The following is a 27300-nucleotide window of genomic DNA, read 5'->3' on the forward strand; positions in this document are numbered from 1 at the left end:
GTGGTTAGGTTTTCTAGCAGCATTATGAAAATCATGAAGAAACGCAAAGCTTCATTTGTATAGCACCTGATGATAAAAAAAAAAAAATAGGAAAGGTGGGAATTTGAGAGGTGAAACTTTATATAGGCTTGGAATAACATAATAGGATGGAACAAAATCTGGAGGGGAAAGGAGTTAGCATATTGAAATTGGTGCAATCGTGGGATTTGCAAGCAGAAACAGGTACAACAGCAAAATCGAATTCAACAGGTAGAAGGCTCTGAAGGGTAAACCAGCGGCTGCAGAAACTCACCTTGCCACACTGCGGTTCAAGGTAAAATTACTAATCAAATTCTCCAAAGAATTCAAACTATGATTCACAATAAAAATGGGAATTTTAGCCGAAAGTACTACACTCAAAAAATTCCTATAAACTATCCCTTCGTCCATTATAACCAGACCAATTCCACCAAATGATCCAGTTCTGATGCAATTTTGTTTTCTGCTATACAACTTCATTACACACTGTTAACAATTCCATGTATTTACATGCAAAAGACCAGAAGAGAGATATTTTCAAAAGCAATATCCCCCGGTTGCCAAAAATACAACAAAAGAGTCTCCTGTAATTCCACCATCGCAATGGAGAGCTCAAGCCATTAAATGCTTTCTAATTTTCAACATAAATAATAATATGCAAGATTGGAGGAAATTTTCCCCACCGCATCCCTATAAATTATCCCAGCTTGTCCTGTTACAATACCTGGCCAGCCCTGTTGTCTTGCTTTTCCTTTTCATGTTATATGATGAACAAAGAACCACTTCCTCTCACAAATGCTTGCACAGACCCGATTAGGGTTTTAACACAACCAGGAGCTGATCCTAGAGCTGAAAATCACACAAGTGCTACTTTACAATCATCACCCTTGATTGAAAGAGGATTTCAAGCTCTCATCTGGTAATGTCCAAGACAGCAGATGCCCACTAGAATCACCACTCAGCAACTGCTTCAGGCCACTCGTTAAGTGAAGAGCAGTAACTGGATGTTTATGGAACTTCAGGACCTTCTGGAGCACCAATCTGTATTCTGGAGACTCGCCCAACTCTAATCCTCCTGTTCCAATCATATTTGACTTGCTGTTGGTCTTATCTTGGTCAGTGCAGTGAACCATATGCCAGACCTTAATAGCCCCACTCTGGTGACCCGTTACATACCAGTTTGTGTCCTGCCAATCAGAGAAGGTACAGCTTGTAACAGAAAGTATAGAATCAGATGGCAGCTGGGATGTATTAATTACTGCTAGACAGTCCCCATTGATGCTCCAAACAGCAAGCAGAATTCCAGCAGCTGTCACAATTTCCCCAGATAAATCATTCACGTAAACTGCAGAAACTGGTGCTGGGAACTCAGGAAGCTGCCTAACAAATACTAATGAGCTTAGGTCCCATATGATAACAGTGCAGTCATCTGATCCACTCACAACCAGCATGTAAGGCTGACTGACACGAAGACATGTGATTTTAGCTGTATGACCACAAAGCACTTTTTCCAACAGCAGTCGTCTAGAGGCACGGGGGCCGTCCTCACTGATTCTCCAAACAGAAACTAAACCATCATCGGCCCCAGTGACCAAAATATGACCATCATGACTAACACCAGCACACTGAATTTGGTTACCACCATGAAGATTCTCATGTGTTGAAAGGAGACGATCTTGGTCATAGCCCATAAATCTCAAGCTGCGATCAGGAAACCCCCATGCAAAATATTTGGCATATGTTCTAGGTTTAAGCAATGTGTTTGCCCCAGCAACAAGAATTTTCTCATTGAAAGTGACAATTTGAGAAATGGAAGAAGAGCTTTTCCGTATTTCATGTGGAACAAGAAAAGCTGAATGCTTCAGCGGATGAGGAGGAAGCTTTCTGTCAGACCGCCTTTTCACATGGGGTTTGAGGAATAGTTGCTTAGGTGTCTGTCCAAAATGATTGATCTGAGCTAGAATGGAGGCTTTCATTGAAGGATCTGTAACCGAGTCTATGTCTACACTTCCTTCATATGTGTAATGGTAGAAAACATTAACAGCTTCTTCAGCCGCCTGTCAGTTACAACAACAATAAACAGAATTAAAGAAGAAAACTGAAAAGATTTAAGACATTATCTTGGAATGACAACTAGGCATTGCTTATACAAGGGGCAGTACATGAAGTCAGACTAGGAAAAGAAAGAGAGAAAACAAACATAATACCGACTGACCCAGTATAACTTCACAGCAATCCAGAAAAGGACAAAGCAAATTATATCAGCAGGAATTGCATATGACAGAAAACTTAAGAACTTTAATCATCTTTTTCAAGTGTGCATGTGGGTTAAAATGAGTAGCAATCTTTACAAATTACATGAAATGGAGGTTTAAATATGCTTCACAGATGGTGCCAATACCCACCTTTCCCCTTTGTTTATATCCAAAAATGAGGTCTATCCAATGGTGCAGATTTTCTGAGACAAAATCAGATTCTAGGGCCTCTCTATGCTTCCTGATGAACTCCCTAGCACTGCCTTTGGCCCAAGGAGGTAGGACAACATCTCCAACCTGGGTAATACAAACAATGGAAAAAATAAATGAGAAATTAGAATCAAGTTTATTTTGGCACATTATCAAACAACAGAATAAAGATCAAATTTAAGATTTAAAATTTTAACAAGACCTTTTCCCCTGACTGCTTCTCCCCCAAGTCAAGGTTGAAGCGATTTTCCAAAAATTCAGGCATGTAAAAGAATTCTGGAATCAGTTCTTTCACATCTGATGTATTACCCTTCCCAGCAGCACTCAACCAAGTGTCTCTTATGCAATTGAAAAGACGATCAGCATGATCAAATTGGCCACCCTGTAGCTTCTGATTTTCCACACTAAATGGAGGCAAGCGAAGAAGATAAAAGAGAACAATGCCAGCACTAGAATAATGGGAACCGTAATGAAATTTTGGGACCTCAGGGTCATCCCAGCTTTCGTATCTGAAAAACAAAAAGAGAACTGGAACGATAAGCAGTAACACAGGCGGCATGCAACTTCATATTTAAAGACAATGCAAAACAAGCATGCCAGCCATGATATGATCATTCCAAAAACGGTGAACATCTACAGGATAATTATTAAATTGTTTTTTTCCTTTTAAGTGGAAGGATTTTGGAAAATATTAGAATTGACCTTTTCTTAAATTCCTCTTCCCCTTCTGGTGTCTGACAACCCATTGGTTTGTCAAGTTTGCGGAAGGTTTTGGGATCTGACAAGTCCAGATTTTCACTCTCATAGTCAGCAAGAACCCATGGAAAGACTGGGTATTGAGTAAGATCACTGTATCCACGTCCCGCCAAGGTATTGAGATGCATGAGGTACTGGAAATTGCTGATTTCTCCATTTTGCCACCTCTTTGAGAAAGATTTAGCCATTATTTTAAAAAGACGGCCACCCTCACTGCTTTCCTGTTTTGTAGATCCTGAAATGGTCGTATCCAACCTGGTACAAGGGAAAGAATAACAAATGTGAATGATCTTTTCCAAGATTTAGAAGATAAAGAAGAAAAACAAACAATTCAGGGATGAAGCTTAAGTGCAGCAAAGAAAAGAACATCAAAAGAAAAAAAGAAAAAACTCATTGGCCAAAGGTAGATGATAAATGGAAAGGCAAACAACTCTGGAATATACAGGAAAGACAAAGGGATGCCCTTTTGTGTAACATGAGTATTGCAGCTTGCTTTTGAGAAGCAGTTAATACCACATCGCAAAGCCATTGTAGAAACATAATAAAAAGAAAGATAGAATAATGAATTCCAGGTTACATACAAGCTGTTCCTCGGTAGATTCATTGCAACCAGATTTTTGAATACTTCATCTCTCTCTCTTTTGTGAAACACCAGGAGATCATTACATCCATCCATGCTGAATAACTCAACAGCAACAGGACGAAGCTGGTAATCACGCTTCAAAATCTCATGAACACTATCAAGCTTCCACATACGCCAAGCGTGAGGTAAATTACCACTGCTAACCACTTTCTCCTTTCCCCAAGCACCACCATTGTAGGCCCAGGCCCTGCCCCCTACCAATGTCTTGGGAGGTGAGGGACAGGATGAAGCTGATTTTGACTGGAAATCCATACAACCCGTAACATCCTTCTTTACACCCAATGCCTGATCAATAACAGAGAGATCATCTTCGCATTCCTTCTCACATATGCAGCCAGAACTGTCAATGTAAAAGTTCTCTATTACATACAAACAAAGCTCCCCAATCAGAAATATGCCATCGTGTTTGTCAAGACCCACTACTCGCTCACAGTTATATCTGAATCTTATCTTTTCAAGAGGTTCCAGATAAGGTCTGATTAAATATTCACCATTATCATTTAGTTCCTTATCTGATTTATCCTCAGCAACTTTGACTTCATCCATTTTAACAGAAGATGACACCCTAGGAGATCCATGTTCAGATTTTCCAGGTATGCTCTCAGATATAGGGACAGAGACTGCACTGGATTTCCCACCAAACTCAAGGGCTGAGTGAAGACTAGCTTCTTCATTCCCACTACTAGCTCTGTCATAATTCCATCCATCTCTAACAGATGTTACATCCTTCACATCATATGACTCTTTATACAATGACTCATCATATAGCTCAGTGTCAACACCATTCTGTTCAACACTATCATTCAAAAGATTAAATATTGCTTCAGAATCAGAGTCCGAAACATCAGGACCATCCTCATTTTTCACTTTGGAGAACTCTGTCTCGCCTAATTCCATCTGCCAATCAAGAACATTTTGGATACTATCAATTCTCAATTTACAGCGCTCAAGCTTTTTGCGCATCCTGTATGGACCCTCAATGGGGCAAAGTTGCCACTGAGGATCTTCTGGCATAGAGGATTGACGAATTGGGAATATTCCACGTTCGTGTACAAGTTGCTGGAGATGGGTTTGCCATTCACTCTCAGCATGGAGAACCCATCCATACTTATCCTGACGGACAACTCTTAACTCAGTGGACATTGTATCACGAACCACCTCCAATGCATATCTCCTTTCATTCACTTTCTCCCAGTGTTTTAGGTCAACCTTTGAAGTATCTCGTGATCTTCTTCCCATTTCCCTCTTACGACGACCTTCCATGCCTTTAATTCTTACTCCAGGAAATTTTGCCGAGCCAGCAATATACTGCACCCACATTATTGCTGCACATTGCTCCAGTACTTTATTTACCATCTGTTCAGAGTTCTGAAACCAATCAAAGAAAGACGATAAGCTTCCAGTCAACAATTTGTCAAAACCACCATGCAGTACATCTAGGTGCTGTCCTTGGTTAGGTTTAGAGACAAGCAAGTCTTCCAAAGAAGCTCTTCGATGAACCAACAAATACTTTATAACATCAATTGCCATGTTCTGAACATTTCGCCGCTGGTCACGAAGTAGAGAAATTAAATTTACACAGAGACAACAATTTAGATCAGTATCAAAATTGCTAGGACAGAATACAATTCGTCGGTGAGCAACTAATAACTGCAAAACCGTGGAGATATCAATCCCTGGATCTTCTAGAGAAGAGTTTATTGGCAATTTTTTCTTAGATTCCATCAGCAGACCCAAGGAGGAAAGGAGATCATCTTCTCCTATAGTGATCAGGAATGATGGTAGGAAGCAGTACAGTATCATCCTATTTGTATTCTTAAGAATTGAATTTACATAAGCATCAAGTTGTCTGCTTCCTCTTGCAATAGACAAAAGACCCTTGCCTGTTGGAGCTGCTTCTTCAATTCGACCATCTTTGTTTGCTAATTGCAACATTGATAACAAAAACTCCAGAGTTTTCAGCACACCACCAGGTTGGGGAAGAGCACCCATGTAAACACGATCAACAATCATCCAGCATAAAGCGTCTAAGTTTGAGGACCATTTAGTCTTATCCAGCTTTTTATCATCTTCTTCATCATCACGCAAGAGACGCCTTTCAACAAAGTTCATTAATCTAGTAAGAAATAAACCTTGGAAAACCAACATGGATTCAGCTTCAACATATAGTGGAACCATTTCCAAGATGCTCTCCACAACTTGTGCTGCTTTTATTTGCTCTGTTAAAAAGTCAGCAAGCACTTCAGCTATAAAATCCAACATAGCAGTTGCACCAGCAGAACAAGGGCCACCACCGTAGCCAGAATCATCCATCTCCAGAAGAAGATTTGGTGTAACAGAAAATGTCATATTTGCAACTGTTGGCCCTTGAGAACCACACTTCAAGTCTGAGGATTGATCAAAATCACAAACAGAAGAGTCCATGGAAGTTGGGGTGATTATGGGATTTTTGGATTCATTCTGGTTTACACTTAACCAAGAAGTCAGAGCAACCAGGGGAGATGAAGAGGGAGAGTGGGGGATTTTGGAATTAGATTTCTCAGATAAAATAGGAGAATCCGGGATAACAAGAGATGCAGAACTCTGGGAATCTGGTGGCTGAATTGTAGGATTGTCTTTGATACTATGAAAATTGAAGTCGTTTGTGCTTGAAGTGGCAGAAACCTGATCAACACTATCACCTTCTACGCTCAGAATAACTTGTACATCTTCCTGCAATGATTTGTTTAGTTCCTCCTGAGATGAAGTATGCTTCATCTCTTCTTTATCTTCGGCCATGTAATTCGAAGCGACAGGCATCTCTTCAGAACTTGAACTGACCTGTGCTTGAGGGAAACTTCCAGCACTAATTGATGTCTTGGAAGACTGTTCCTGCTCAGCAGGCAAGCTAGAGAATGTATTTTGTGAACTAGCATCATCACAATCATTTAAATTCCTCTCTTCTGTCTTTGTAGAGAGCTCTCTTGCCATCTTCACAGTGTGAGCAGACCTACAAGACGACACAAACAAAAATAAGATTTCTTGTGAAACAGATTGGAGATCGTGTCAGCATTAGTTACATTAAAATAAATATCTTTTAGGGAACATTATATAAAGATTAAATACGTCATTAATGTAAAACCAAATGTCCAAGTATAAATGGAGAATCAAAGACAAACCTAACACAAGAAAAATAGAGGTCAATGCAGCTTTCTAGAAACTCAGCTTGTCTGCAAGCAGCAGAGAAGGGAGGGCACATCTTTGCCAAATCAACCATAAATCTCAGAACTGATGTTGCAGCAGCAGGAGCAGATGCCTCTCCACCCATTAAGCGTGCAGCATATGTCTTGTGCATGAGAGCTTCACCTTGAAGCTCCCCAGACATGTCTACATTTTCCTCCACCAGTTCTGCAACAAGTTGGGAAATATTTCCAGTTTGGCGAGCAAGTATTGACTGCATGCTTAGCCTATCAAAGGTAGATTTTGCCATAACAATTATAGATTCCAGTAGTTCTACAAATTTCAACTCCACGTGGCCTCCATCACTTGGCATTAGTGCATGAAAGTCCAGCATACGGACTTCTGGCAATCTTGGATAAACAGGCTTCCCAAATATCAGACAGAATAATATATAGTATATATCAGGAGAATCATAGAAACTGGGAAGCACACGCATTAGACCTTGATAACCTCCACTTGTGCGAAATTTAAGAGCAAAAGTGGGAGAAGATGCCAGACACACACCAAGAAGAGTCATGATCCATCTCATACTAGTAGGATGAACAGCTTCATCAAGAAAATATGTTATTAATTTAGAGGAGACAATTTTATGCCACTGCTCAAGCATCTCTTCTGTTTTGATCGTCACTTGAAGATCTATAAGCATCTCCAAAAGCATATTCCTGACTATGACATGCTTTCCCATGGATTCACGCATTATTTGATGTTGTGGTTTCAGCTCAGGTGGATCAAATGTCATAATAACAAACCTAACCACATTTTCTAGTTCAGATGCCAGGAACCCATCTTCCAATATGACCCCAAGTAGTACAACTAATTTTTCCAAAACAGGAACTTCAACATCACCACGCTGCAACGTTACCAGTAAATGCTGAACAAGGTTGATTCGTCGAAGAACCGTAAGGTTGTGATTCCTGTACCAATGCATGGAAACAAGATGCTCTAGAAAATTTAACAGTGCAATTTGAATGGAAACCGGGGCAGTTACCCACAGTGTCCAGTCAAGCAAAACATGTTCTACCATATCCGCATTTGACAAGACAATGCAATTTGAAGTTTCAACAGACATATCAGTATTTTCTAGCTCCAAAATATGACTTAATGAATCCTTTGGGGCAGAAAAATCATCCATGTCAACAAGAGATCCAACTGAAGATGTTTCATCACGGAACTTTGTGAAATTAAGATCCTCGAAGCCAGTTTCATGAATGGATGCAGTAGGTGATATAAAAGTTTGGATTCGTTCCACTTTTTTTGGTTCAGAAAATGATGCTTCACATGCAGCAATCTGGAAAAATATCTCAAGACACTGCATATCAAATAACGACATCCTTCGACGCAGGAATAAAGCTAGTAGATGGTATCCCCTGTATGTTTGCATGTCTTTTACATTTTGAGGATTATGATGAAGTGAACAAGCAAGAAATGAAAGGGCCATATGGAGCATATCCTTAGTCTCAGCAGCGTCAACAAGTGCCAAAATGACAGACATCCCACCAATAGGCCGGATGGTATCACCAATCACACATTGCCTACAGATATAGATATCCCCATTAAGACGCCCAAATCGTGGTATACCTGTAGAGATAAGGGATGGAAGAATAACTTAGTTAAGATGAATTCTCACACAGTTACACATAGAAGGCAGAAAATGTTATTCACCTCCAATTGGAGAAGCAGCAGCTGACAAGGGATCGACCAGATTGAGCAAGAAAGATGTACCAGATGCTCGAACAGCCTCCGCACATGTTCCATCAAATGCAAATATGAGTTTTTTCCCAGAGAGCTGAAACGTAAGGTTTCCCAATCTATCCAAATCCCACACAATTCCACTTCCATCTGCCTTAGAGTTTTCCTGCTTGCTTGCACTGTCAAGTTTTTGCATTCCAGGAGGTACAGCCAATTCAGCATCTAATGAATCTAAGATAGCCATGCTACCACCACCACAAGCCTGGTTGGGAACAAAACGGAGAAGCTCTGCATCTTGGAAAAGCCCTCTATATCCTCTACCAAGAATGTACATGACACAAATACAACCTGGTGTGAGCACTTCCTCAAAGAGATAGCAAGAGCGGAGTCTCCATGTAAAGTCACTAACCCTTGCACAAGTAACTGGAGTCCCAATAGCTACCTGCAAAGGTTTTCCAATGGGAGAGGGTGAATATCCTAATTTTCCTGTGTGTCTTAGCTTCCCATCAAGATAAACATAGGCAACACTAGCTTGGAATAGTCCAGCAAGAGCATTTGGTTTGCTATGAACAACAGCAAGGTGATGCCACCGGCCTTCTTCCAGTTCTAATCCAGAAAATGATAAGGAGCAAGAATTGCTGGTGGCAAGGGTAAGAACACCATCCTCTTGAAGATAGAGTTCTGCATAGAAAGTATTCTCATTATTTACTGCACCAACAGAAAATATCCGGAGGATACGCTGGTCATGATGCTGCGCATTTGAGCCACTTTTCCTCTTTGAAGGACCAGATTTGGCAGGATCAATTTCTTTTGCTTGTGTTCTCAAAAAGTTTTGAAACTGGAACCAACAAACAAATGAATATCCAGCAGCAGGAGGCCAAGATCTTTCTCCCATAGACACCAGAACTGAAGCATGCCCAATCTTGCTCATGTCCATCTCAACAAATGGAGCCAAAGAAACATTTTCCAAGGCCGTATCTTCCATGAGAATTAACCTCTCCATCATATCAACAATTGTATGACCTGACTTCATCAGCCTCATTTGCAGAATATATCTTACAAGTGCTTGGAGTTCAGATGCAGACAACCTATCAGCAGAAATCAAAACCTTATTCAGAAAATAATAGAGGACAAACAGAAGTAATGTTTCCAAGACATGAACACATGGCGTACCTATATGCCCCTAGAATCTCTACAATCTTCAAAGCATAAGAGAGTAACGGCGATGAGCTTGAAAGGAAGGGTTGAATTGTCTCCAGAAGAAGTTCCACACAACCTACATGCATTGCAAAAGAAGTATTAAGAAATTAATGTGTAATTCAGAAAGAGCATAAAGGCAATAGAAGATTCTTTCTCACCTATGGAGGTGAGATTTTCTTGATTGAAGGGGCCAGACCGAGCAAGTTTCCCAATAAGGTCCAGCACTTCTACTTGCACCTTAGGAGTGAAAAGCAACAATGAACGGATCAGAACTCTAACAGCACCAGCATTGTATATACGTTCCTTGTCAGGATTAACCAAACCAGATGGCGTGGTCAAAACAAAACTAGTGGACTCATTTTCAGCCATATCTGCTGATATGGCACTCTCTGGTGTCATGAAAGGTGGAAGGACAACTTCAAGAGCAAGTTCCAACAATAGATGTATCACTTGCTTCTCATAATCCACACACAGCAAGCCAGACTCGGATAGAAGATCATAAAATGTGTGTGATGATATGATAGCATGCAGTTTTGTCCTATTAATAGTATTACCACACACCCCTGCTGTCATAAGGCGCAATAAATATGTGAAGACTCTGATGTAAACTAATAAAGAAGGTTCTTCTGAGTGACCATCACCCTGAAAACTATGGAGGGTGGTTAGCAGAAGAGAAAATCCAGTGGCTTCACCAAAGACTCTTTGAGCAGCATTATTTACTCCTAGAATGCGCCACAAGGTTCCCATTGTATCACATTTTGCATCACTTTGAAGCTTGTATTGATGTCCTGAATCACTTGTAACCATTCCACTCTTTAAAACTTCAACAAGTGATCCTAATTCTTCAGGATGACCCTGGAAGAAGAACGAGAAAACAATTATGGTGTGATAAATCACAAATGCATAACAATATCAGTTCACTCATTCATGAAAACATTCACAAGGACATTTAAAATTAAATAAACTGGAGCTTAAGATCAAAGGATGTTCATTAAAGTAAAATTTAAAAAAAAGGTTAAAAAAGGGAAGAATAACATGCTTGAATGTAAGATCTATGACAAACAGATGAGCATGCATCATAACAAACCTGCATAGCATCTTCAGTGATCAAACATGACAATATCCGTAGGACACCAGGGCGATGAACGCTGGACACCAAGAAGGGAAGAACTGTGGTCAAACCATTGGCGGATCGAAATGCAGCTTGGTTGGCTTCAGCTTTCTTCACTAATGAAACCATACAATCCCAGCCAATAGCAACTGTACTCTCAACTTCAAATATAGGGAACTTTCCTGAACCAGATTCCATGAGCTTGGGTGAAGTAATAATAACATCCTTGTTGTCCAAGTGTTTCTGGAAGCTGCTCGAGCTGGATTTTCTCTCCAACTGACTGGCACCACCACCATGCTCGTCAGGACCCAAAAGAAACTTATGTTGCTTCAGATCATCTAAAAGGACTTCCAGCACACCTACTTCTCGTAGGACTTTCTTGTATTGCTGATCAAACGATAAGAGCTTTACAAAAAAAGAAAGGATGGTGAGCTTTAATTCGGATGCAATTGGTTGCTGCAATAAGCAACATAGAGAAAGCAGCTCTTGCTCAGGAACACAATTCACCACAGTCACAGCATATTCAAGAATTTTCAGAATTATATCTTGCAACGCTGAAGGAAATCCAGCCATATTTAATATCAAGAGAGGAACAGTCCTCAATTGCTGACACAACTTATAGTTTTCAATATGACTTGAAAATATTTTAAACATTCTGTTTAATACTTCTGCCTGCAAATCCCTGCTTTCTGCCTTGAGAAAAATGTCCTGCAACATCTGAACAGCTTCAAGGTCTTTAACTTTATTATTTCCCTGTTCCCATTTATCACCAAGTCTGTCGGTAGTTGATGTCTGACTTATGCTATGACCACAGGCCTTGGTGTGAGAATTTTTTGACGTTCTGTTTCCAGCAGGACCTGTTTGAGCTAGGTTAACAAGAATATCAAGTAGCCTAGTCAAAGTGGGTGAGAGATGTTCAGTGGAAGGGTCCTCTTTTCCCATGAAATCCAACGCCAGAGCTTCATCAAAAGCATGACCCTGATCGTTGTCAACATGAGGCTTCAAATAAATAGATTGAATGCCTTGATTCTGTGGCATTGAAGACAGAACTAGAACAAACTGAACAAGGAAGTGATAACCATGGGCATTATGTATATCTTCCCTAAGCCTGACACCACTGGCCTCTACAAATCGAAGTTCATGATATCAGCAATAAACACAAAACAAGGACAAATCTCGAATAACAATCATCAAACGAAAGAGCAGCTAAAAGATTATTTCTTTCTGTAGCTAAGACCACAAAGCTTACCATACATTACAAAATCCATACACTAACCATAGTTTTAGAAAAACAATTCTGCAAGAAAAATTCGCAAACCAATTACCTGGTCTATAGGACAATTCCACACATTCAAGTAACAAGTCCACAATCCTAACAGTGTAGGCAGGGTCCCCGCAATCTGGATTAAAATCCTTAACAGCCATTAAAAGCACTTTAATCTGCACAACAAGAGAACAGCACGTGAACAAATGAAAAAGCACATTTTTTATCAATGACAAGGCAACAAGGAAAAAATTGACCAGACACATTGACATAAAATATAAATAACAAGATTACTGAAAGAAAAAGAATAAAACAAAACAAAATTATCGAACTTGGTTGCATGATGAGCGTAATAGAAGTATATAGAAAAAATAGCTGTTCCAGTATATAGGTCATATAAAAAAAATCCGAAGAAAGCAGAAAGCAAAGCAGATAGAAAGAAGACACTTGAAAGGCAGAGTAAAGGCTCCTCAAAACAAATATCTCAATCTCTCACAAGTCACCAAGTGCTTATTATCAGAACCCTTCCTATTTCTGTCATGAAAAAAACTGGAAGAAAAGGAGTTGTTCCCAAAGGCACCATCTAAATTGTTGCATCAAGGTGAAGCTATAAAAAAAATAAGCAGGCAATAAGAGAAAGACATATAAACACAAAATTGAAACAAAGTACCGAAGATTCAAAGAGGCTTAGCTATATGGTTGTCTACATATAAAAGAACATTTTTGAATAAAATTAGAAGGTTTACACCCTCACGGTTTATGTTAAGCCTTTGTCTTAAAAAAAAAAACCGCATCAACAATAATGGAAATAAATACCAATCAACATTGTTATTTTTCTCAGAGATCGTCTCTCCAATGAATTAATGGAAACTAAAACTCTAAAGCAATGAAGTAGCTGGTCGATTGAGTTACAACCATCATTGCTAGATATGAGTTGGTCGGTTGATGCCCAAACTCAAGGGAAATACCAAAAAGAAAAAAGAAAAAAGTAAGAGACTTAATAAAGCATCCTACTGTTTTATATTCACAATTGTGCACACACCGATCATCCATCGAACTCCTAAAAAAGCCACCGGAACTTTTCTGCCATTAGTTAACACAGGACCTACCTTCACTGAAGGCATGAACTCTGCTACTCTAAATTTTGGCCTAAATCACTCTACAAATCAATGCATAATTCATACCTTACTGCCAATATTATTCTTCAGTCTTCACAGTTAAACCCAAAATCAACTATCAGAAAGCCTTAAATGCAAAGACAATGTTTGATCCAATTACTAAGGATCCACTAAATCATGGAAAATTATATTTAAAAGAAACTAAAAGAAATGAAATGGCATTCAGCAAGCAACATTTGTTCTTCAGATATACTCTTTAAATTTCCCACAAAAACACATACCAGCTGATGTTTGTGAATGTATTTGGCCGTGCTTCCATCATCATTGACCAAAAGAAGTGCAAGGATCTAGAGGAACAGCAAAATTATACCAGTTAAGAATCAGCACGTGATGCTAGCATGAACCTGATTCAAATTAACAATTATATAGTAAAGCAAAACAAATTTACCTGCATAGCATGTCTATGAAGTTGTATGATGTGCAGTGAAACAAGACCTTCCTTATACTTAGAGAAGACTGTTACAGACCCGTTGGCAACCATCTGAAATAGCAACATCAGAGAATCATCCTCAATCAAACTCTGTGCTGCTAAAGGATGGCTTGCCAATGCTTTCATAATATGCACCACACTTCCTTCTACCTGAATTAATAGAATAAGTTTCAAGTCAAACCAAAAGGCTTTATACAAATCAACTGTGTTCAAGACATGACTTGTTTACAAGGTAAACTGAAACAAAATTGAGATTTCCCAAAAAGGAAAGATGTAATTAGATATTCAAAGAATAGATTAGTCATAAATGAGAAAACAAAAATCAGCCTTGTGCAATAAGATTTCTTTTAAAATTTTATTCAACAATAATAAAGAAAAAAAGCACACACACGTGCCAAAACATATGTAGCACACATACATGCATACGTATATATATAGAATATGTATAAAACAGTTCGTAGTTCAAGTAATCTCGAAAGTAAAACCACCTCAAGTCGGCGGGCTTGCCCAACATCAGCAGTGGAATCCTTTTCAGCTAGCATTGGTTCCTCAGTGTAATTAATTTTCAGCCTCTGGTTGGCCTCATCAGGACACAAAAGAGCATTCAAAACATGTATGAGACAGCAAAATATCCCAGAATCAAGGAGAGATTGTTTATCAATAGGCTGCAAACAACAGAAAAATTAACAATTAATGATATTTAAAAGAACTAGGATGACATGATTCCACCTATAGAACAACAATTAAGCTCTTATAGATTAATGAGTTATACCCCAGACACAAGGATTTCAACAGCAGTCAACAAATTTGAACCGGGACTGAAGCCACCCTGCAAATAAGCACAAATAAACGTAACTCCAAACCCGAAAACAACAGGGATATTTTAGATTCAGAGATATAAACACTTGGATCACAGGGCCAAACCTCAGTGACTTCCGAGAAAAACCGTAGAACTTTCAGTACATCCAAAGATTTTGTTTTGCTGCTAATTTTTAACTTTTCAATATCCGTTACAAATGCTCTTCCCACAACAAAAGAGAATATATGTGTTTCTACTAACCTGTAATTAATTAAAGAACTTAACATTAGTCAACTATTAATAGCACTAGATCTACAGTGCAGAGCGGGTAACCATTTGGCAAACTGTAAAGAAACAATTTAACTATTCCATAAGGAGAGAGATAAAAGAATTATTCAGAAGGCGCAAAAAAACTTATAAGTTGACAATTTCTTAATGAGGTTTGAAGCAGAAGCTGATGAAAATTTTAAATATTACAAGGACTTTACTTTTATTACAACAATCCTCGTCAGACTTAACTAAACAGCAAGTTTCTACATAGTTTGAGTAGTCAAAGTTTGTTTTAAATTGCATAGGATGGGTCTTAGTAGCTAAAACTTAAAGCCAACAACATAAATGATAAATCTGAACAATGACAGAAAATACAGAGGACATGATCTTTCTAATGGCAACAAGATCAAGTCCAAACAAGAATGAATCATAAAGTACGACTAAACATTAAGATGATGAATTTTGAGGACAAACTTCAGAGAAAGGCCATCTCCACATTAAAATATTTTCCGACGAAACATGGCAAAAATATATTAATGTTACAGAAGAAAATTTTCCCAGTAATTAAACAAACATGTGAAGAATGGATGGAACAGAGCAACCAATGAAAGCAGTGCTTAACAACATGAAAGTGTACATGTAAGCTGCGCTCAAAGATCAGAAAAGAGTTGAACTCCTTGATTCCAGACCCAAAAAAAAACTATACAATATTGAGAAAGCGGATAGGAGGATCAGCAATCATACAAGGTGACTAATTGAGCTACATTGGCATGCTGCTTGACTAATCTACAAAAGGCATCTATAGTCAAATTCAAGGCCGCTTCTTTCTCCTGCAAAGAGAATAAATATGTAAGGGAATCAAGATGCCACATAAAAGAGTGTCAGGAGTTAAAACATAGATGAGAATGAACCATTTCAGAATTGGATGAGCGAAACTCTTCCCAGAATCTCTTGAAGTCCAACTCCAATTCATGTTTGTCTCTGTCACAAGTAAATATATATATATAGAAATAAATTCACATCCATTGAGTGAAAGAAGTGGAAGCAGAGAAAATAAAGCACTTTGCAAGTGTAAAATGTAATTTAATTTTATGAGCGGACTTTAAAAAAAATCTGGTCAGTTAATCACGATAAAACGTAACGGGAAGATGAGTAGATCAGATACTGCATAACAACAACAATGAAGGTGCCACCACATAGTATATTCTCATACTCAACTCATTGTTATAACAGGACTAAGAAAGAAGCTTGCACTGTGCCCCATAGTTTCATGGCAAAGTAAGAATATTTTGCGACAAAGAGAAAAAGGAGATAGCAAGACTCATTTGTAACTAAAGAGTTTCTAACATATAGTGATAGATGATATTAATGTGACATTTTATGACAATACAAAGTCCAAGCCTAAAAATTTAAGAAAAGAACACAGCCTCACACTTAAGACTGATCTCAATTACCTCCCATTTAGATCACTTGACAATAGGTGTCAAGTCATTTCAAAATGCCAAGGAAGGAAATTAGGAACATGAAAAGATGGATTCAATAGTAAGTGAAACATTTCGACATAAGGAACAAAGAAAAGATGCAACAAAGCTTAGAAACTAAGGGGCTAGAAAAAAAATTATTAAAAAAAAAAAGGAGATAACAACAACAACAATTAATAGAGAAGTAGCATTCATCCTACAGTCAGGCCATTATATTTCCAATAATTGCTAATAAATTCTTATTTTTCTTCCCATCACACTAATAGAACTGTCCTCCAACACCAATTTAGGTCCCCCCCCTCCTCCTTTGTACTAGACTTATCATCAACTTTTATAGGATCATTCTATAACTCATATTGTCACTATTTCTTCCCTTCTCGTTTGCTTCTATATTTTCAATCTCTTATGACCCTTAATATAAGGGGCAATACAGAACTCCGGACTTTGCTTGAGTTAGCTCAATTGTGCAGTCTTAAACTAATAGAATACTCTTTGCTTGGGCAAATAAAACAATAGCCACAAAACTATGCATTGGCACCCTCAAATTAAGTTCAACCATGCACACTAGCACATCGAACAGTACCCAAAAAAAACTTTTCACATCTAAACTTAAATCTTTCAATCTTGTTTATTACAGAAAAAGCAACAGTATACTTAAAGAACATCTCATCAAAGCTTATCTTATCAAAAACATAAAGAAATCGACAAAGGCATTCGATATAACTGAAGGTGTACTTCTAATTTACCAAAATACATTAGATCAACGTTAAAAAGTGTCAACTGCAAGTAAAAAGGATAGAAGAAGATTAAAAATAAATAAATAAAGCACGCAACCACGACTCTACCAGTTCATCTCCTAAATTGAATCATCATTGACCGATAAAAATGCAAACGGAGAAAAAAGTCAATAAATTTTCAAAAGTTCTGAAATAGGAAAAATATAATAAATCGAACCTCGATGGAGAGGAAACGTAGTCGTAGAGAGTTGAGGAAGCATTGGTATCGCGATTGGAAGACGAAGCAGCAGCAGAAGACGAAGAAGAAACAGTTGTAGCAGTGGCAGTTGGAGTAGGAGATTGAGCTAAACCGACTTTTTCCTTGATATCCTTAAGCAATGATACCCATTTCATCTTTTTCCCTTTGGATCCTTGAAACATTTACATGCGCCTCTCTCCTCTCATCCGACGCCGCCGCCGACGCCGCCTCAAGCACCAGATCCCTACCTCCTAGAATCTCGTCAAGAAGGATCTCATTCCACCTCCGTCTCCGATTACTCAAAAAAACTCCAATAAAACTACATTCAAACCCCCAAAACAAAATCAAATAAAACCAAACCAGAAAGAAAAAGTGAAGAAAAAATTAACTAGAAACTTAAAGAAACCGTGTCAATACAGCTGAAAAAAAGAAATGCAATTATCGGATCTATGGGGTTATGAAGACGCTTCAAAGCAGACCGGGATCTGGGATTAATCTGCCCTTTTTCTTCTCAGTTCTCCTTTTTGTCGTCTTATTTTTTTCTTTTTTTTTTCAAATTACTAGTCGTTTTTTTCTTTCAACCCTAAAATAGATATGAGCTGAAAATAAAGCACGACTTCGGTTAAGCATAAAATAATTATGATCATCGACTCTTAAATTTATTTTCTGTCTATTTTTTTTCTCTGTTGGTTTTGGACGGCCACTCCCCGCCTTGTTTATCGTTCTATATCTTTCCTTCTCTGCAGACTTTTCACTCTTATTAGTTAAATTAATTTATATTGGGATAAACATATCATATCGGAATTAAAATTTCATGTTTTTTGGTGATAAAAATTTTTTTTATGTGCAATTTAAAAAGTCTTCTTTATTATAATGTTTTGAGATGGGAAATATTGTTACTCTCCCCACGTCAGCATAGGATCCAAAAGCCACGTGGCACGTCGAGATTGACGGGCAAGACGTGACGGCTTTGTTCCGGCCTTTATTTGCTCCCGCAAAATGGAAGGCGGAGGATTTTAAATCAAGTATAAAGCCCGTTTTGCCGGTTTATTAGGGATTTCATTTTCCAAATGGTATTCCTTAATAACGAAGGCAAATCAAATAATAGATAACTTTCTTTTAAGTATCTCCACTTACAAATCCAAGGCATGCTTTTGTTTTTACATAATAACTAATTCATTAATTACTATTATTAATTTTAAAAAATTAACGGATAAAGCTAAATTTCAAATTTCAACTTTATACTAATTTATGTAATATTTCAATCAACTTCCGTCATGCATCAAATGGTAATGAAATGCGTTTAATAATAAAAAGGAAAACTGCAAGGCCTTTTTTAAGACGGTTGTGGCTTTTAAAACTCCGGTCATTGCATTAATTATCACATCTGGCTGTATGATTTACTTTCCTCGTGATATATTTTATTATAGGTTTATAATAAATAATAAAAAACAGATAAACTATGTAATTTTGCTTATGTCAAAGCCAAAGGATAAAATTAGGTGCATTGAAATCCGACAGAGGACCTAATTTACGGTTGTGGCTGGTAAATTAGCCTTAATTTTATACCCAAGATACAGACAGCAGTGTAGATTTAGGGTAAATGAGTCAAGTCCTTCATTCCTTTCACCCCAAGTTCCTTTTTCCTTATGGAAAAAAATATAAAGTAGTTGAGATTTGCGAAGCAGTCCCCAGAATCTGTCAAATAAGATGGCAATTCAAGTGTTGCATGACTGCCAAACTATCTGAATATGAAATCCCCCCCCCCCCCCAAAAAAAAAAAGATTAATTTGAGGTCTTTTTCATGTTGCCGTGTTGCTCTTTACGCATGGTAAAAATATGGAGGGAGTGCCGCTTATGCGATGATCGTTTATGTATTTTTTTAACCAGTAACTTGGAGGAAAAACAAAAGGTGTTTAAAACGGACATTCAAACTTGGATATGATTAAAAATGGATAAAACCAATCTCAATAACAAGTTGGATTTAGTAAAACGATTCAATTTGAGGTTTCCAAACTATTAGGATAGTTTATATGCAACTGTATATAGATAATTGATTTATTCTGCTACTTCATTCAAACCTTGAAAATTAAGAAATTGTGGAATTAAAAGAACAGAATTAGTAGTATTTAAATTGTGATATATATGTTGTGGAATTTCATTAAGAAAAATGTTTAAAAGGAAACTAATGGGTCAACAAAAGTTTGCATGTGACTAAATAAATTTTAAGAAAGGAAAATCGCCTTGGCTGGTGCTAATCTAATATGCATTACATAAATACAATAATTTGTTTATCATTACATTTATTGAAAATTAAAATAATAGAATTTAAACTCCTCTTTAAATCAGAGTTGGAGACAAAGCAGGCATGAATGTCTTCCCCCCAGTCATACACACGCATTTTTTTAAAATTAGATACGTGATTTGCATATATTAGAATTATAATCTCCCGCCAGTCCCGTGATGATCGCCCAATTAGGATTTTAAACAATTTGTCACGAATTTGTACTTTTTCACAATGGAACATTCGCGTGTTGCCCTCCGGCAAAAGATATATGATGTTTTTCCTTATTGTTTCCTAATGTGTGTGTGTGTTTTTTTTTTATAATTCTAGTAATAATGGAACAAATTCTGTCCAAATAATAATAATAATTGAGTAATTATTATATAGTGGCATTAATAATAGATTAATTTGTTTCATAAAACAAATATTGAAATATGTTTATCATCTTGAAAAAAGTTTATGGTTTTTAAATTTAAATAATTTTATATAAGATAATTTACATGGTTTAATTTTTCTACTTAAATGTTAAAAATTTACAAAATAATTAAAATTTTAATTAGGCTGTTAATAAAAATAAATTAAATTAATATTTAGTTTAAAAGTTAACAATCAATTAAATTCTTGAAATATAATTTTTTGCCAAAATCTCTTATAGGTCATTAATTGGTGACGTGGCAAGCTGACAATTAATGTGGATAAAATGACCGATTTTGACATGAAAAATGCTAATGTGGCAGCTTCATTGATTTTTAAATTATCTTATAATGACCTAATTTATTTTTTATTATTTTAGGAGGGTTTTTAACATTTAAATATAAAAATTATTAAAGTATTTTAAAAATTAAAAGCATATAAATATATAAGTATAAAATTTATAGAATAATTTAAAATATTAAATGCTAAAATTTTATTAAAATGTCATAAAAATTAAAAGATTATAGAAAATACATACACAATATTAAAATTGTGTTAAAATATTAGAAAATTATAAAATATTAAAAACATAAACAGCCGTGGAAAAAATTTGTTATCTTGAAGGTTTGGTGTCTCTAATTTTGGTAATAAATAAATGGGGAGTTTGAAGTATGATGATGTTTGGATTTAAATAAGATGTCCAGTAAAAATTTCAATAATAATAAATTTAGTGTTTATTGACATGAGGTGAGTGATGTATAATAATTTTAATTTTGGGAATATGATCATGAGAAGTTATTAAGGATGGACTATGATGTGAGGTGTGAAGGAAAAGAAAGAGTAATTTTAATGTTTTATAAAATTTAATTTTTCTTAAATTTTATAGTTTTTATGAAAAATATTAAATTTTTATTTTCAATCATTTTTATCATTTTAATAATTCTCTATATTTTATATTTTCATATTATGTTGTTACTTTTATTGTTTTTATAACATTTTAGTAATTTCGAGATTAAAATACTAAAATCATCATAAATTATAAGAAAAAAACTAATTAATTCATTGTAAAACAATTGAAAAGTCATCAAATTTTCACATCAAATGTTATGCCATCTATTGTGTCTTTGTTTTTCACATCACCACTTAACAAGTGATTAGGAATTTTAAAAATTATATTTCAGGAGTTACATTTATTGCTAATTTTCTATTAAGATGTTAGTAAAATATAAATTTCAATTAAAAGCTTAATTAATTTTATAATTATTTAAGAGTTTTTAGCATTAAAGTTTTTTCTTAAAAAATGAAATGATTAAACAAGTAAGCAATTTCTATTTTTTATTTATGAAACGGATGCGATTGATTTTATTCAAAGGTAATCAATATTGTCTTAATTTTAAGAGAAGATAAATCGTTTTTAAAAGAATTGATCCCATAAAATTATTTATACTTTAAAATATATAATTTTTTTAACTTATTTCGACATAACTAAGAGATTAAATTGATACATGTTTACCGGGAGAGAAATTGAGTAGCGGATAGACTGACTGGAACAACAAATATACTGTAGCTTGCATATCTTTACTACACCATCAGATGAAATTCTACACCTGCTGCATGATCACTATCAAATTTGGCTACTTCCAGAACGATTGCTAGTAATTTCGCTTTGCTTCTTATAGTTTACCAAAAAAAGAGATATTTTTTAGAAAGTAAATAAATTTTGGGTCAATCAAAATTAGATTTTGGAAAACAAATATGTTATACAATAATGTTTTCATGAGATAACGACAAGCTGGGCTATGGATTTGATGAAGTTTTAAAATGATTAATATATTATTTAATATTTCAATTTATTTTAATATGTAATTTAATATTCAAATATTTTAGTCTAATAGCCTAGTATATGTCTTTTATCTCCATTACTTAGACAAATTCTTTTAGGAAGCTCATAATATTTTTGGCATAAAACAATATCTTATAATGCTTTATAAAAAATATTTTTTATGAAAACAAATCAATAAATAAAACTTGAAAATATTACTTGACCACGTAAAAACCATAGTTAATTTATTAAAAATAAAAACATATTAGTTTTAGATTTTTATAATTTTTTGGGTGATAGGAAGATGATATCATATTGACCACGTGTCAAATATTCATTAAATCATATAGAAAAATTATCATCATTTAATATGAGTATTTGCTTCTTTAACAAAATAAAATATTCAAACTTAAAGTAGTGTTTAATATGATGGAAAGTAATTACTTTCATGTGAATTTAATCAGTTAGAAAGTAATTTTAATATTTGATATGTCAAATTTTATTTATCTTCATTGGAATCTAATTTTTCTTTACAAGTTACTTTCTCATGAACATGACAATGTAATTCCCATGATAAAATGTGAAAAACTTCTCTCATGTAGATTGGAAAGTTAAAAAAATTAAGACAATATTAAACCCTAATTTATATTAGTTCAAGGTATTGGTCCAAGAATAAACGTAAAAAAAAAAAAAGCTATTGCCTCCTTTCTATTACTTGATTTTTCTCATTATTTCAATAGATTCTTCGTAAGTAAGTTTTTCTCTGATTTTTTTTTTGCATCTACAAATTTGATCTAACATGAAATAAGTTTTTTTGTAAAACATGTGTAGAATTGCTCCATTTAAGTTGTGTAGAATTTGTGGATTAAACTGCCTATGAGTTAGCCTTTAGTTAACCAAAACGTGATTTCAAGTTTTTTAAATTTATTTCAAAACAAATTTTATATATCCATGATTTTATATATGCATTATTATGTTTACAAAATACATGCAAGACAAATTTAAAACAATTTTGCTTTCAATTAAAATTATAAATTAAAATAATTTAAAATTTATCAATTAAATTTTATTATTAGATATTTAATCCAAATATTTGTTAAGAATAATTTTATAAATAAATATATATTATTTTTATTTAATAAAAGTAAAATCGTAAATTATTAGTATTTAGTGAACCAAACCAGATAATATTACTTTCTTTATATTTTAATCAATATTTTTTAATATATATTAAATATTGTAAAATAAATTTTCTGATAATTATATTTTAAAAAATTACATTTCAACGAAATCAAAATACGATAAAACAGCAAATATTCTAGATTACTTAAAAATAAAGGAAAACCAAACCTATGTGTCAAATGATGGATTGACGTGGAGTGAGTTAAGTGTCAAACATTCCAATCTGCGCGAGTGGAAATGGTAATGAGGGGAAATTTTGAATAAAAAATATTATTTAAAAGTGGAGAGATCAGTGATGAGGTCCACCTACAATGCAAAGCGCGTGAAAGTGGAGCCCACGCCTATGATTTTGGGAACATGAAATGGCGCGGGAGTCGCGGCCTAAAACTGGTTTTAAGCTTTTTCAATTTTCACATTTGCTGACCTTTTTTTCTTAGTTTTTTGCCTGGTCGATTAATAACATTACTCGCGCAAATTGTAAATAGGGTAGCTTGAAAGATTCAATTTTTGAATTGGCCTACCTTTAAGCATTAGCTCTTTAATTTTATCAACAATTTAATTATGCCTTTATTGACATCTTCTCTCTTGTTCCTCTTTATTGACATTTTTTTTCATTTTTATTATTTTTTTCATAGTTGACGACAATAACATAATTTTATATTTGTTCCTATTTATTGACATTTTCTTTTTGTTCAATTTTACTGTCACTTGCCATTTGACAATACTATGGAAGTGGTACCACCAGATCTAGCGACTAATTTGCTAATTTGGGAAGTCATTGATAAGTAATTTAATATCGTAGACAGGAACTTGAGGGTTAAAAGATTCAAATTGGTGGACCATGCACTTCGGCCCACCTAAACTTTGTTTAAAGAAGTTGTTCCGCTTGATTTTGAAATTTGAATGAAGTTAACATTTGATTTGATAATTTCATTTTTAAAAGAAAAGATTAAAAATAAGCATTAATTTAATCAGATTTAAGTATGATATTAACATGCTTTATGTAATGAAGTAGAATTGTTGCAAGAGATGTTTTTCAGCAAATGAAAATGGATAAATGATAATTGAAGAAAGTTAGCCCCATATATAGGTTCAATAAATTAACTCATAGAAATAAAATGGTCAATCACATTACAAGTTATTATTGAATAAAGAGAGTACAATGTCACAACAATGATAAAATTTCAGGTGGTCTACCAACCATTAACATATAACATCATATTTGGACAACTGCTGATGGTAACTCTAGCAATATTTTGTATGAAAACAAAATTTCCCACCCTAAAAGAAATTGAAACATTGTAAACGGACCAACGTTCAACAAGATAATGCCACACGATGTTGTTGTGAATAGTGCCACCCTTTAACTACGGTTGCAACTAATAGAGAAATACCCAATACTCTTCTAGAGAGACGTGCAATATGACAAATATATACAATCAATAAGACATTGATGAAACTAAAAATCTAAAAAAGTTTGGGCGATAGAGAGGAGATAAGCCAACATGAGAAAGGCCTCTAGATGCGTATTCCTGGTAATGCATTCAAGTTGATTGGTGCAAGGACGGTCACCAAGGTCAGTGACTGATAAGTAGGTAGTGTTGAAGGCGGAGTATCAGTAGACAGCATAATCAGAACATAATGAGTTGCAACAACTGGCATAAAAGTAATTAGGGAAGTAATCGTTGGAGTAGGAGTCAGTGTTGTTCTGCTTGGTGTAGTAATAGTGCCAACCTCCCCACTAACCTTTTGGTTTTTTAAGAACAGGGCATCCTCCCTATCCAACTTTTGCAAAAGTATTGTACAAGTCAAATCCACTAGATGCTTTCAAAGATAACCGTCACATATGATACAAATTTATTAATGTTTCTGAGTTTCTAAGCTTCCCAAACTCACGTTAGACTACATCTAGGCCATACCCTAACCTAAAGCTAAATTGAATTGTATTAAAAAAACATTCATGATATGAGAGATCCTCTTCAAACTCCCTCCTATAAATATCCCATTTTCTAATATCAATGGGGATACAAATAAAACTACTAGCCATCACTCTACTAAAATCATCACCTTAAACCTCCATCATTAATGGCTCTCCACATCAAGCACTTTGTAATCCACCACCATAGTTCCCCCAACACCTCATGTAACTTAATTATTATAAAAAAGCCCCGTCATAAATATAGAAAAAAATAGTTATATGATAAGATTTAAACTTGAAACACTTAAGCTTCATTTGTTTTTTTATATAATTTTTTACTCACATTGTGGGTGCGTCATAAACTAATAACTTAGGATGAAAATAATAATGTTTGCATGCAAGGAGGGGTGCTAAGACTCCGATCTCCTTCATTCTTTGTATTTTTTAAAATTGTTTATATTTTTAATGTTATTGCATTTAAAAATAATAAATAAATTTTATTTTTAAAATCATAATTTAATGTATATCTTTATCTCAATCTAATATAAAAATTTTGAGTTTGTTTGTACAATCTAAGCTACCATTTAAGCCTTTAATTGAGTTGGTGTTACGAATCAATAGGGCACTAGATTGGTTAGGAATGTTACGAAAATATCTTTTGTATTTAAAATAATTTATATCATTTTAGTCTTTTTATTAAAAAATAAACAATTTAGATGTGACGGATTTAAATCCATACAATTTATGTTGATAAAAACTTAATTTGACCACTTAATAAAAGTTTTATTTTAATTTATTTTATACACTCTAAGTTTATCTTGCATATTTTATTACTTCCATCAATTGTATTTCTATATTATTATATAAACTCATGGTGAGTCAATGAACACAAACTCAATTAGAAAAATTACGAAAATGTCTAAGTGACATTCTTGGAGAACATTTTCACCTTTTATTTAAAATAAATAACTAACTTGCATATGATGTAATTTGAAGCTATGACACTTTATTTGCATTAATACAACTTTAGTAACACCACTTAATCAAAACTCTATCTTAAAATATTTTGTACATTTTATTTTTATTATGTATACTTTATTACTTCTATCAATTGTATATATATTTAATTTTTATTTTAATCCATAGATATTTTACATGTATTATTATTAATTAATTTTAAATTATATATTTTATTATTTATTATATGTTATATATATTAACACGTGAACTTATTAATATTTTCGATGAAATGTTTAAAAATATTACACGCTACATTTTGCAATGATAGATGCCAAAATCTCAAATACCAATTACCAACTCAAACATGCTGAGGTTTTAGATGCCAGTGAAAGGTATATAGAAATGTGGGGGGTGTTAAAGTAATAGAAGGATCAATAGATGACACCTAACATGAATGGAATGACTTCCGTAGCAAGTAAACCAAATACGTGGCGCTGGAATTTAAGTTGAAATACTTAATTTGGATTAGCTTTTTTGTTTTTGTTTGTTGGGGAAAATGAGATTAAAAATTCACCCATCATTTAAAAAAAGAAAAGGAAAGAGAAATGGAGGCATCATGTTGCCCTGCCTTGCTCAGTAGGCTCAACTTCCCAGTAGACTATATATATAAAGGCTATACAATGCACCTGCAATCCGTGGCATTTTCTCAGCGTCTTTTGTCGTAGCAGTTGAATAAAAGGGTGAAATTGAAAAATACTTGTTTGTTTCATGCGCAGGGCATAATTATTGCATACTTCATCATTAATTTTTGATTCTCGAGTGATCTCCAATGTTTTACTTACTGGTATAAAAACCTCAATATAATAACATATTGAATATCATAAAGTTGGGATTCAGTTCTAAGCAACTGACGTCAAACGTCGACCGTAACCAATGTGAACCACACTCGAAGCAGCCATAAACTACAAGAAAAAACACTTGTGCTTTCACTTGCTGTATTCACCAACACAACAAAGAAACGTATGTGCTGGTGGAAATTGAAATAAATACCAGAAAAAAATTATACTTGGATCTGGTTTATTTAATTATTAACCAAAACAATAATTTTTTTTAAAAAGTTATCCATATCTGTAAATATAAATAAATCTTATTATGAAAAAATACTACAAAGTCGTGAGTCGTGATCCGGTTCGGAGTGGGACCATTGAGGTCTCCTTTGGGC

At 34.8% G+C, this 27300-nt stretch overlaps 1 protein-coding gene across 1 annotated transcript; it reads right to left on the reverse strand.

Moving 5' to 3' along the window:
- Window positions 1-331: 331 nt before the first annotated feature.
- Window positions 332-18270, reverse strand: LOC105803139 (protein SPIRRIG). Its single transcript, XM_052623378.1, has 20 exons — window positions 17916-18270; window positions 17478-17817; window positions 15954-16023; window positions 15787-15872; window positions 14898-15033; window positions 14746-14802; window positions 14462-14638; window positions 13932-14123; window positions 13765-13830; window positions 12427-12541; window positions 11078-12225; window positions 10149-10845; window positions 9964-10066; window positions 8764-9878; window positions 7041-8679; window positions 3821-6871; window positions 3186-3494; window positions 2686-2992; window positions 2424-2570; window positions 332-2075 (listed from the first exon to the last, which is right to left on the reverse strand). Exons 2-20 carry the CDS (start codon window positions 17678-17680, stop codon window positions 900-902), a joined length of 10794 nt encoding a protein of 3597 aa, XP_052479338.1. The 5' UTR covers window positions 17681-17817; window positions 17916-18270; the 3' UTR covers window positions 332-899.
- Between the last annotated feature and the right edge of the window lie 9030 nt (window positions 18271-27300).

Source organism: Gossypium raimondii, chromosome 11 (genome assembly GCF_025698545.1).
Source record: "Gossypium raimondii isolate GPD5lz chromosome 11, ASM2569854v1, whole genome shotgun sequence".
Classification (NCBI taxonomy): Eukaryota; Viridiplantae; Streptophyta; class Magnoliopsida; order Malvales; family Malvaceae; genus Gossypium; species Gossypium raimondii.

Coding starts and splice junctions, on each gene's coding strand:
- LOC105803139 (XM_052623378.1), bottom strand. CDS start 17,680: ATGTTTCAAGGATCCAAAGGGAAAAAGATGAAATGGGTATCATTGCTT. Junction 10,846..11,077: donor TCACTGAAGATGCTATGCAG/GTTTGTTATGAT, acceptor TTCTTCTTCCAG/GGTCATCCTGAAGAATTAGG. Junction 3,495..3,820: donor AATCTACCGAGGAACAGCTT/GTATGTAACCTG, acceptor CCCTTGTACCAG/GTTGGATACGACCATTTCAG.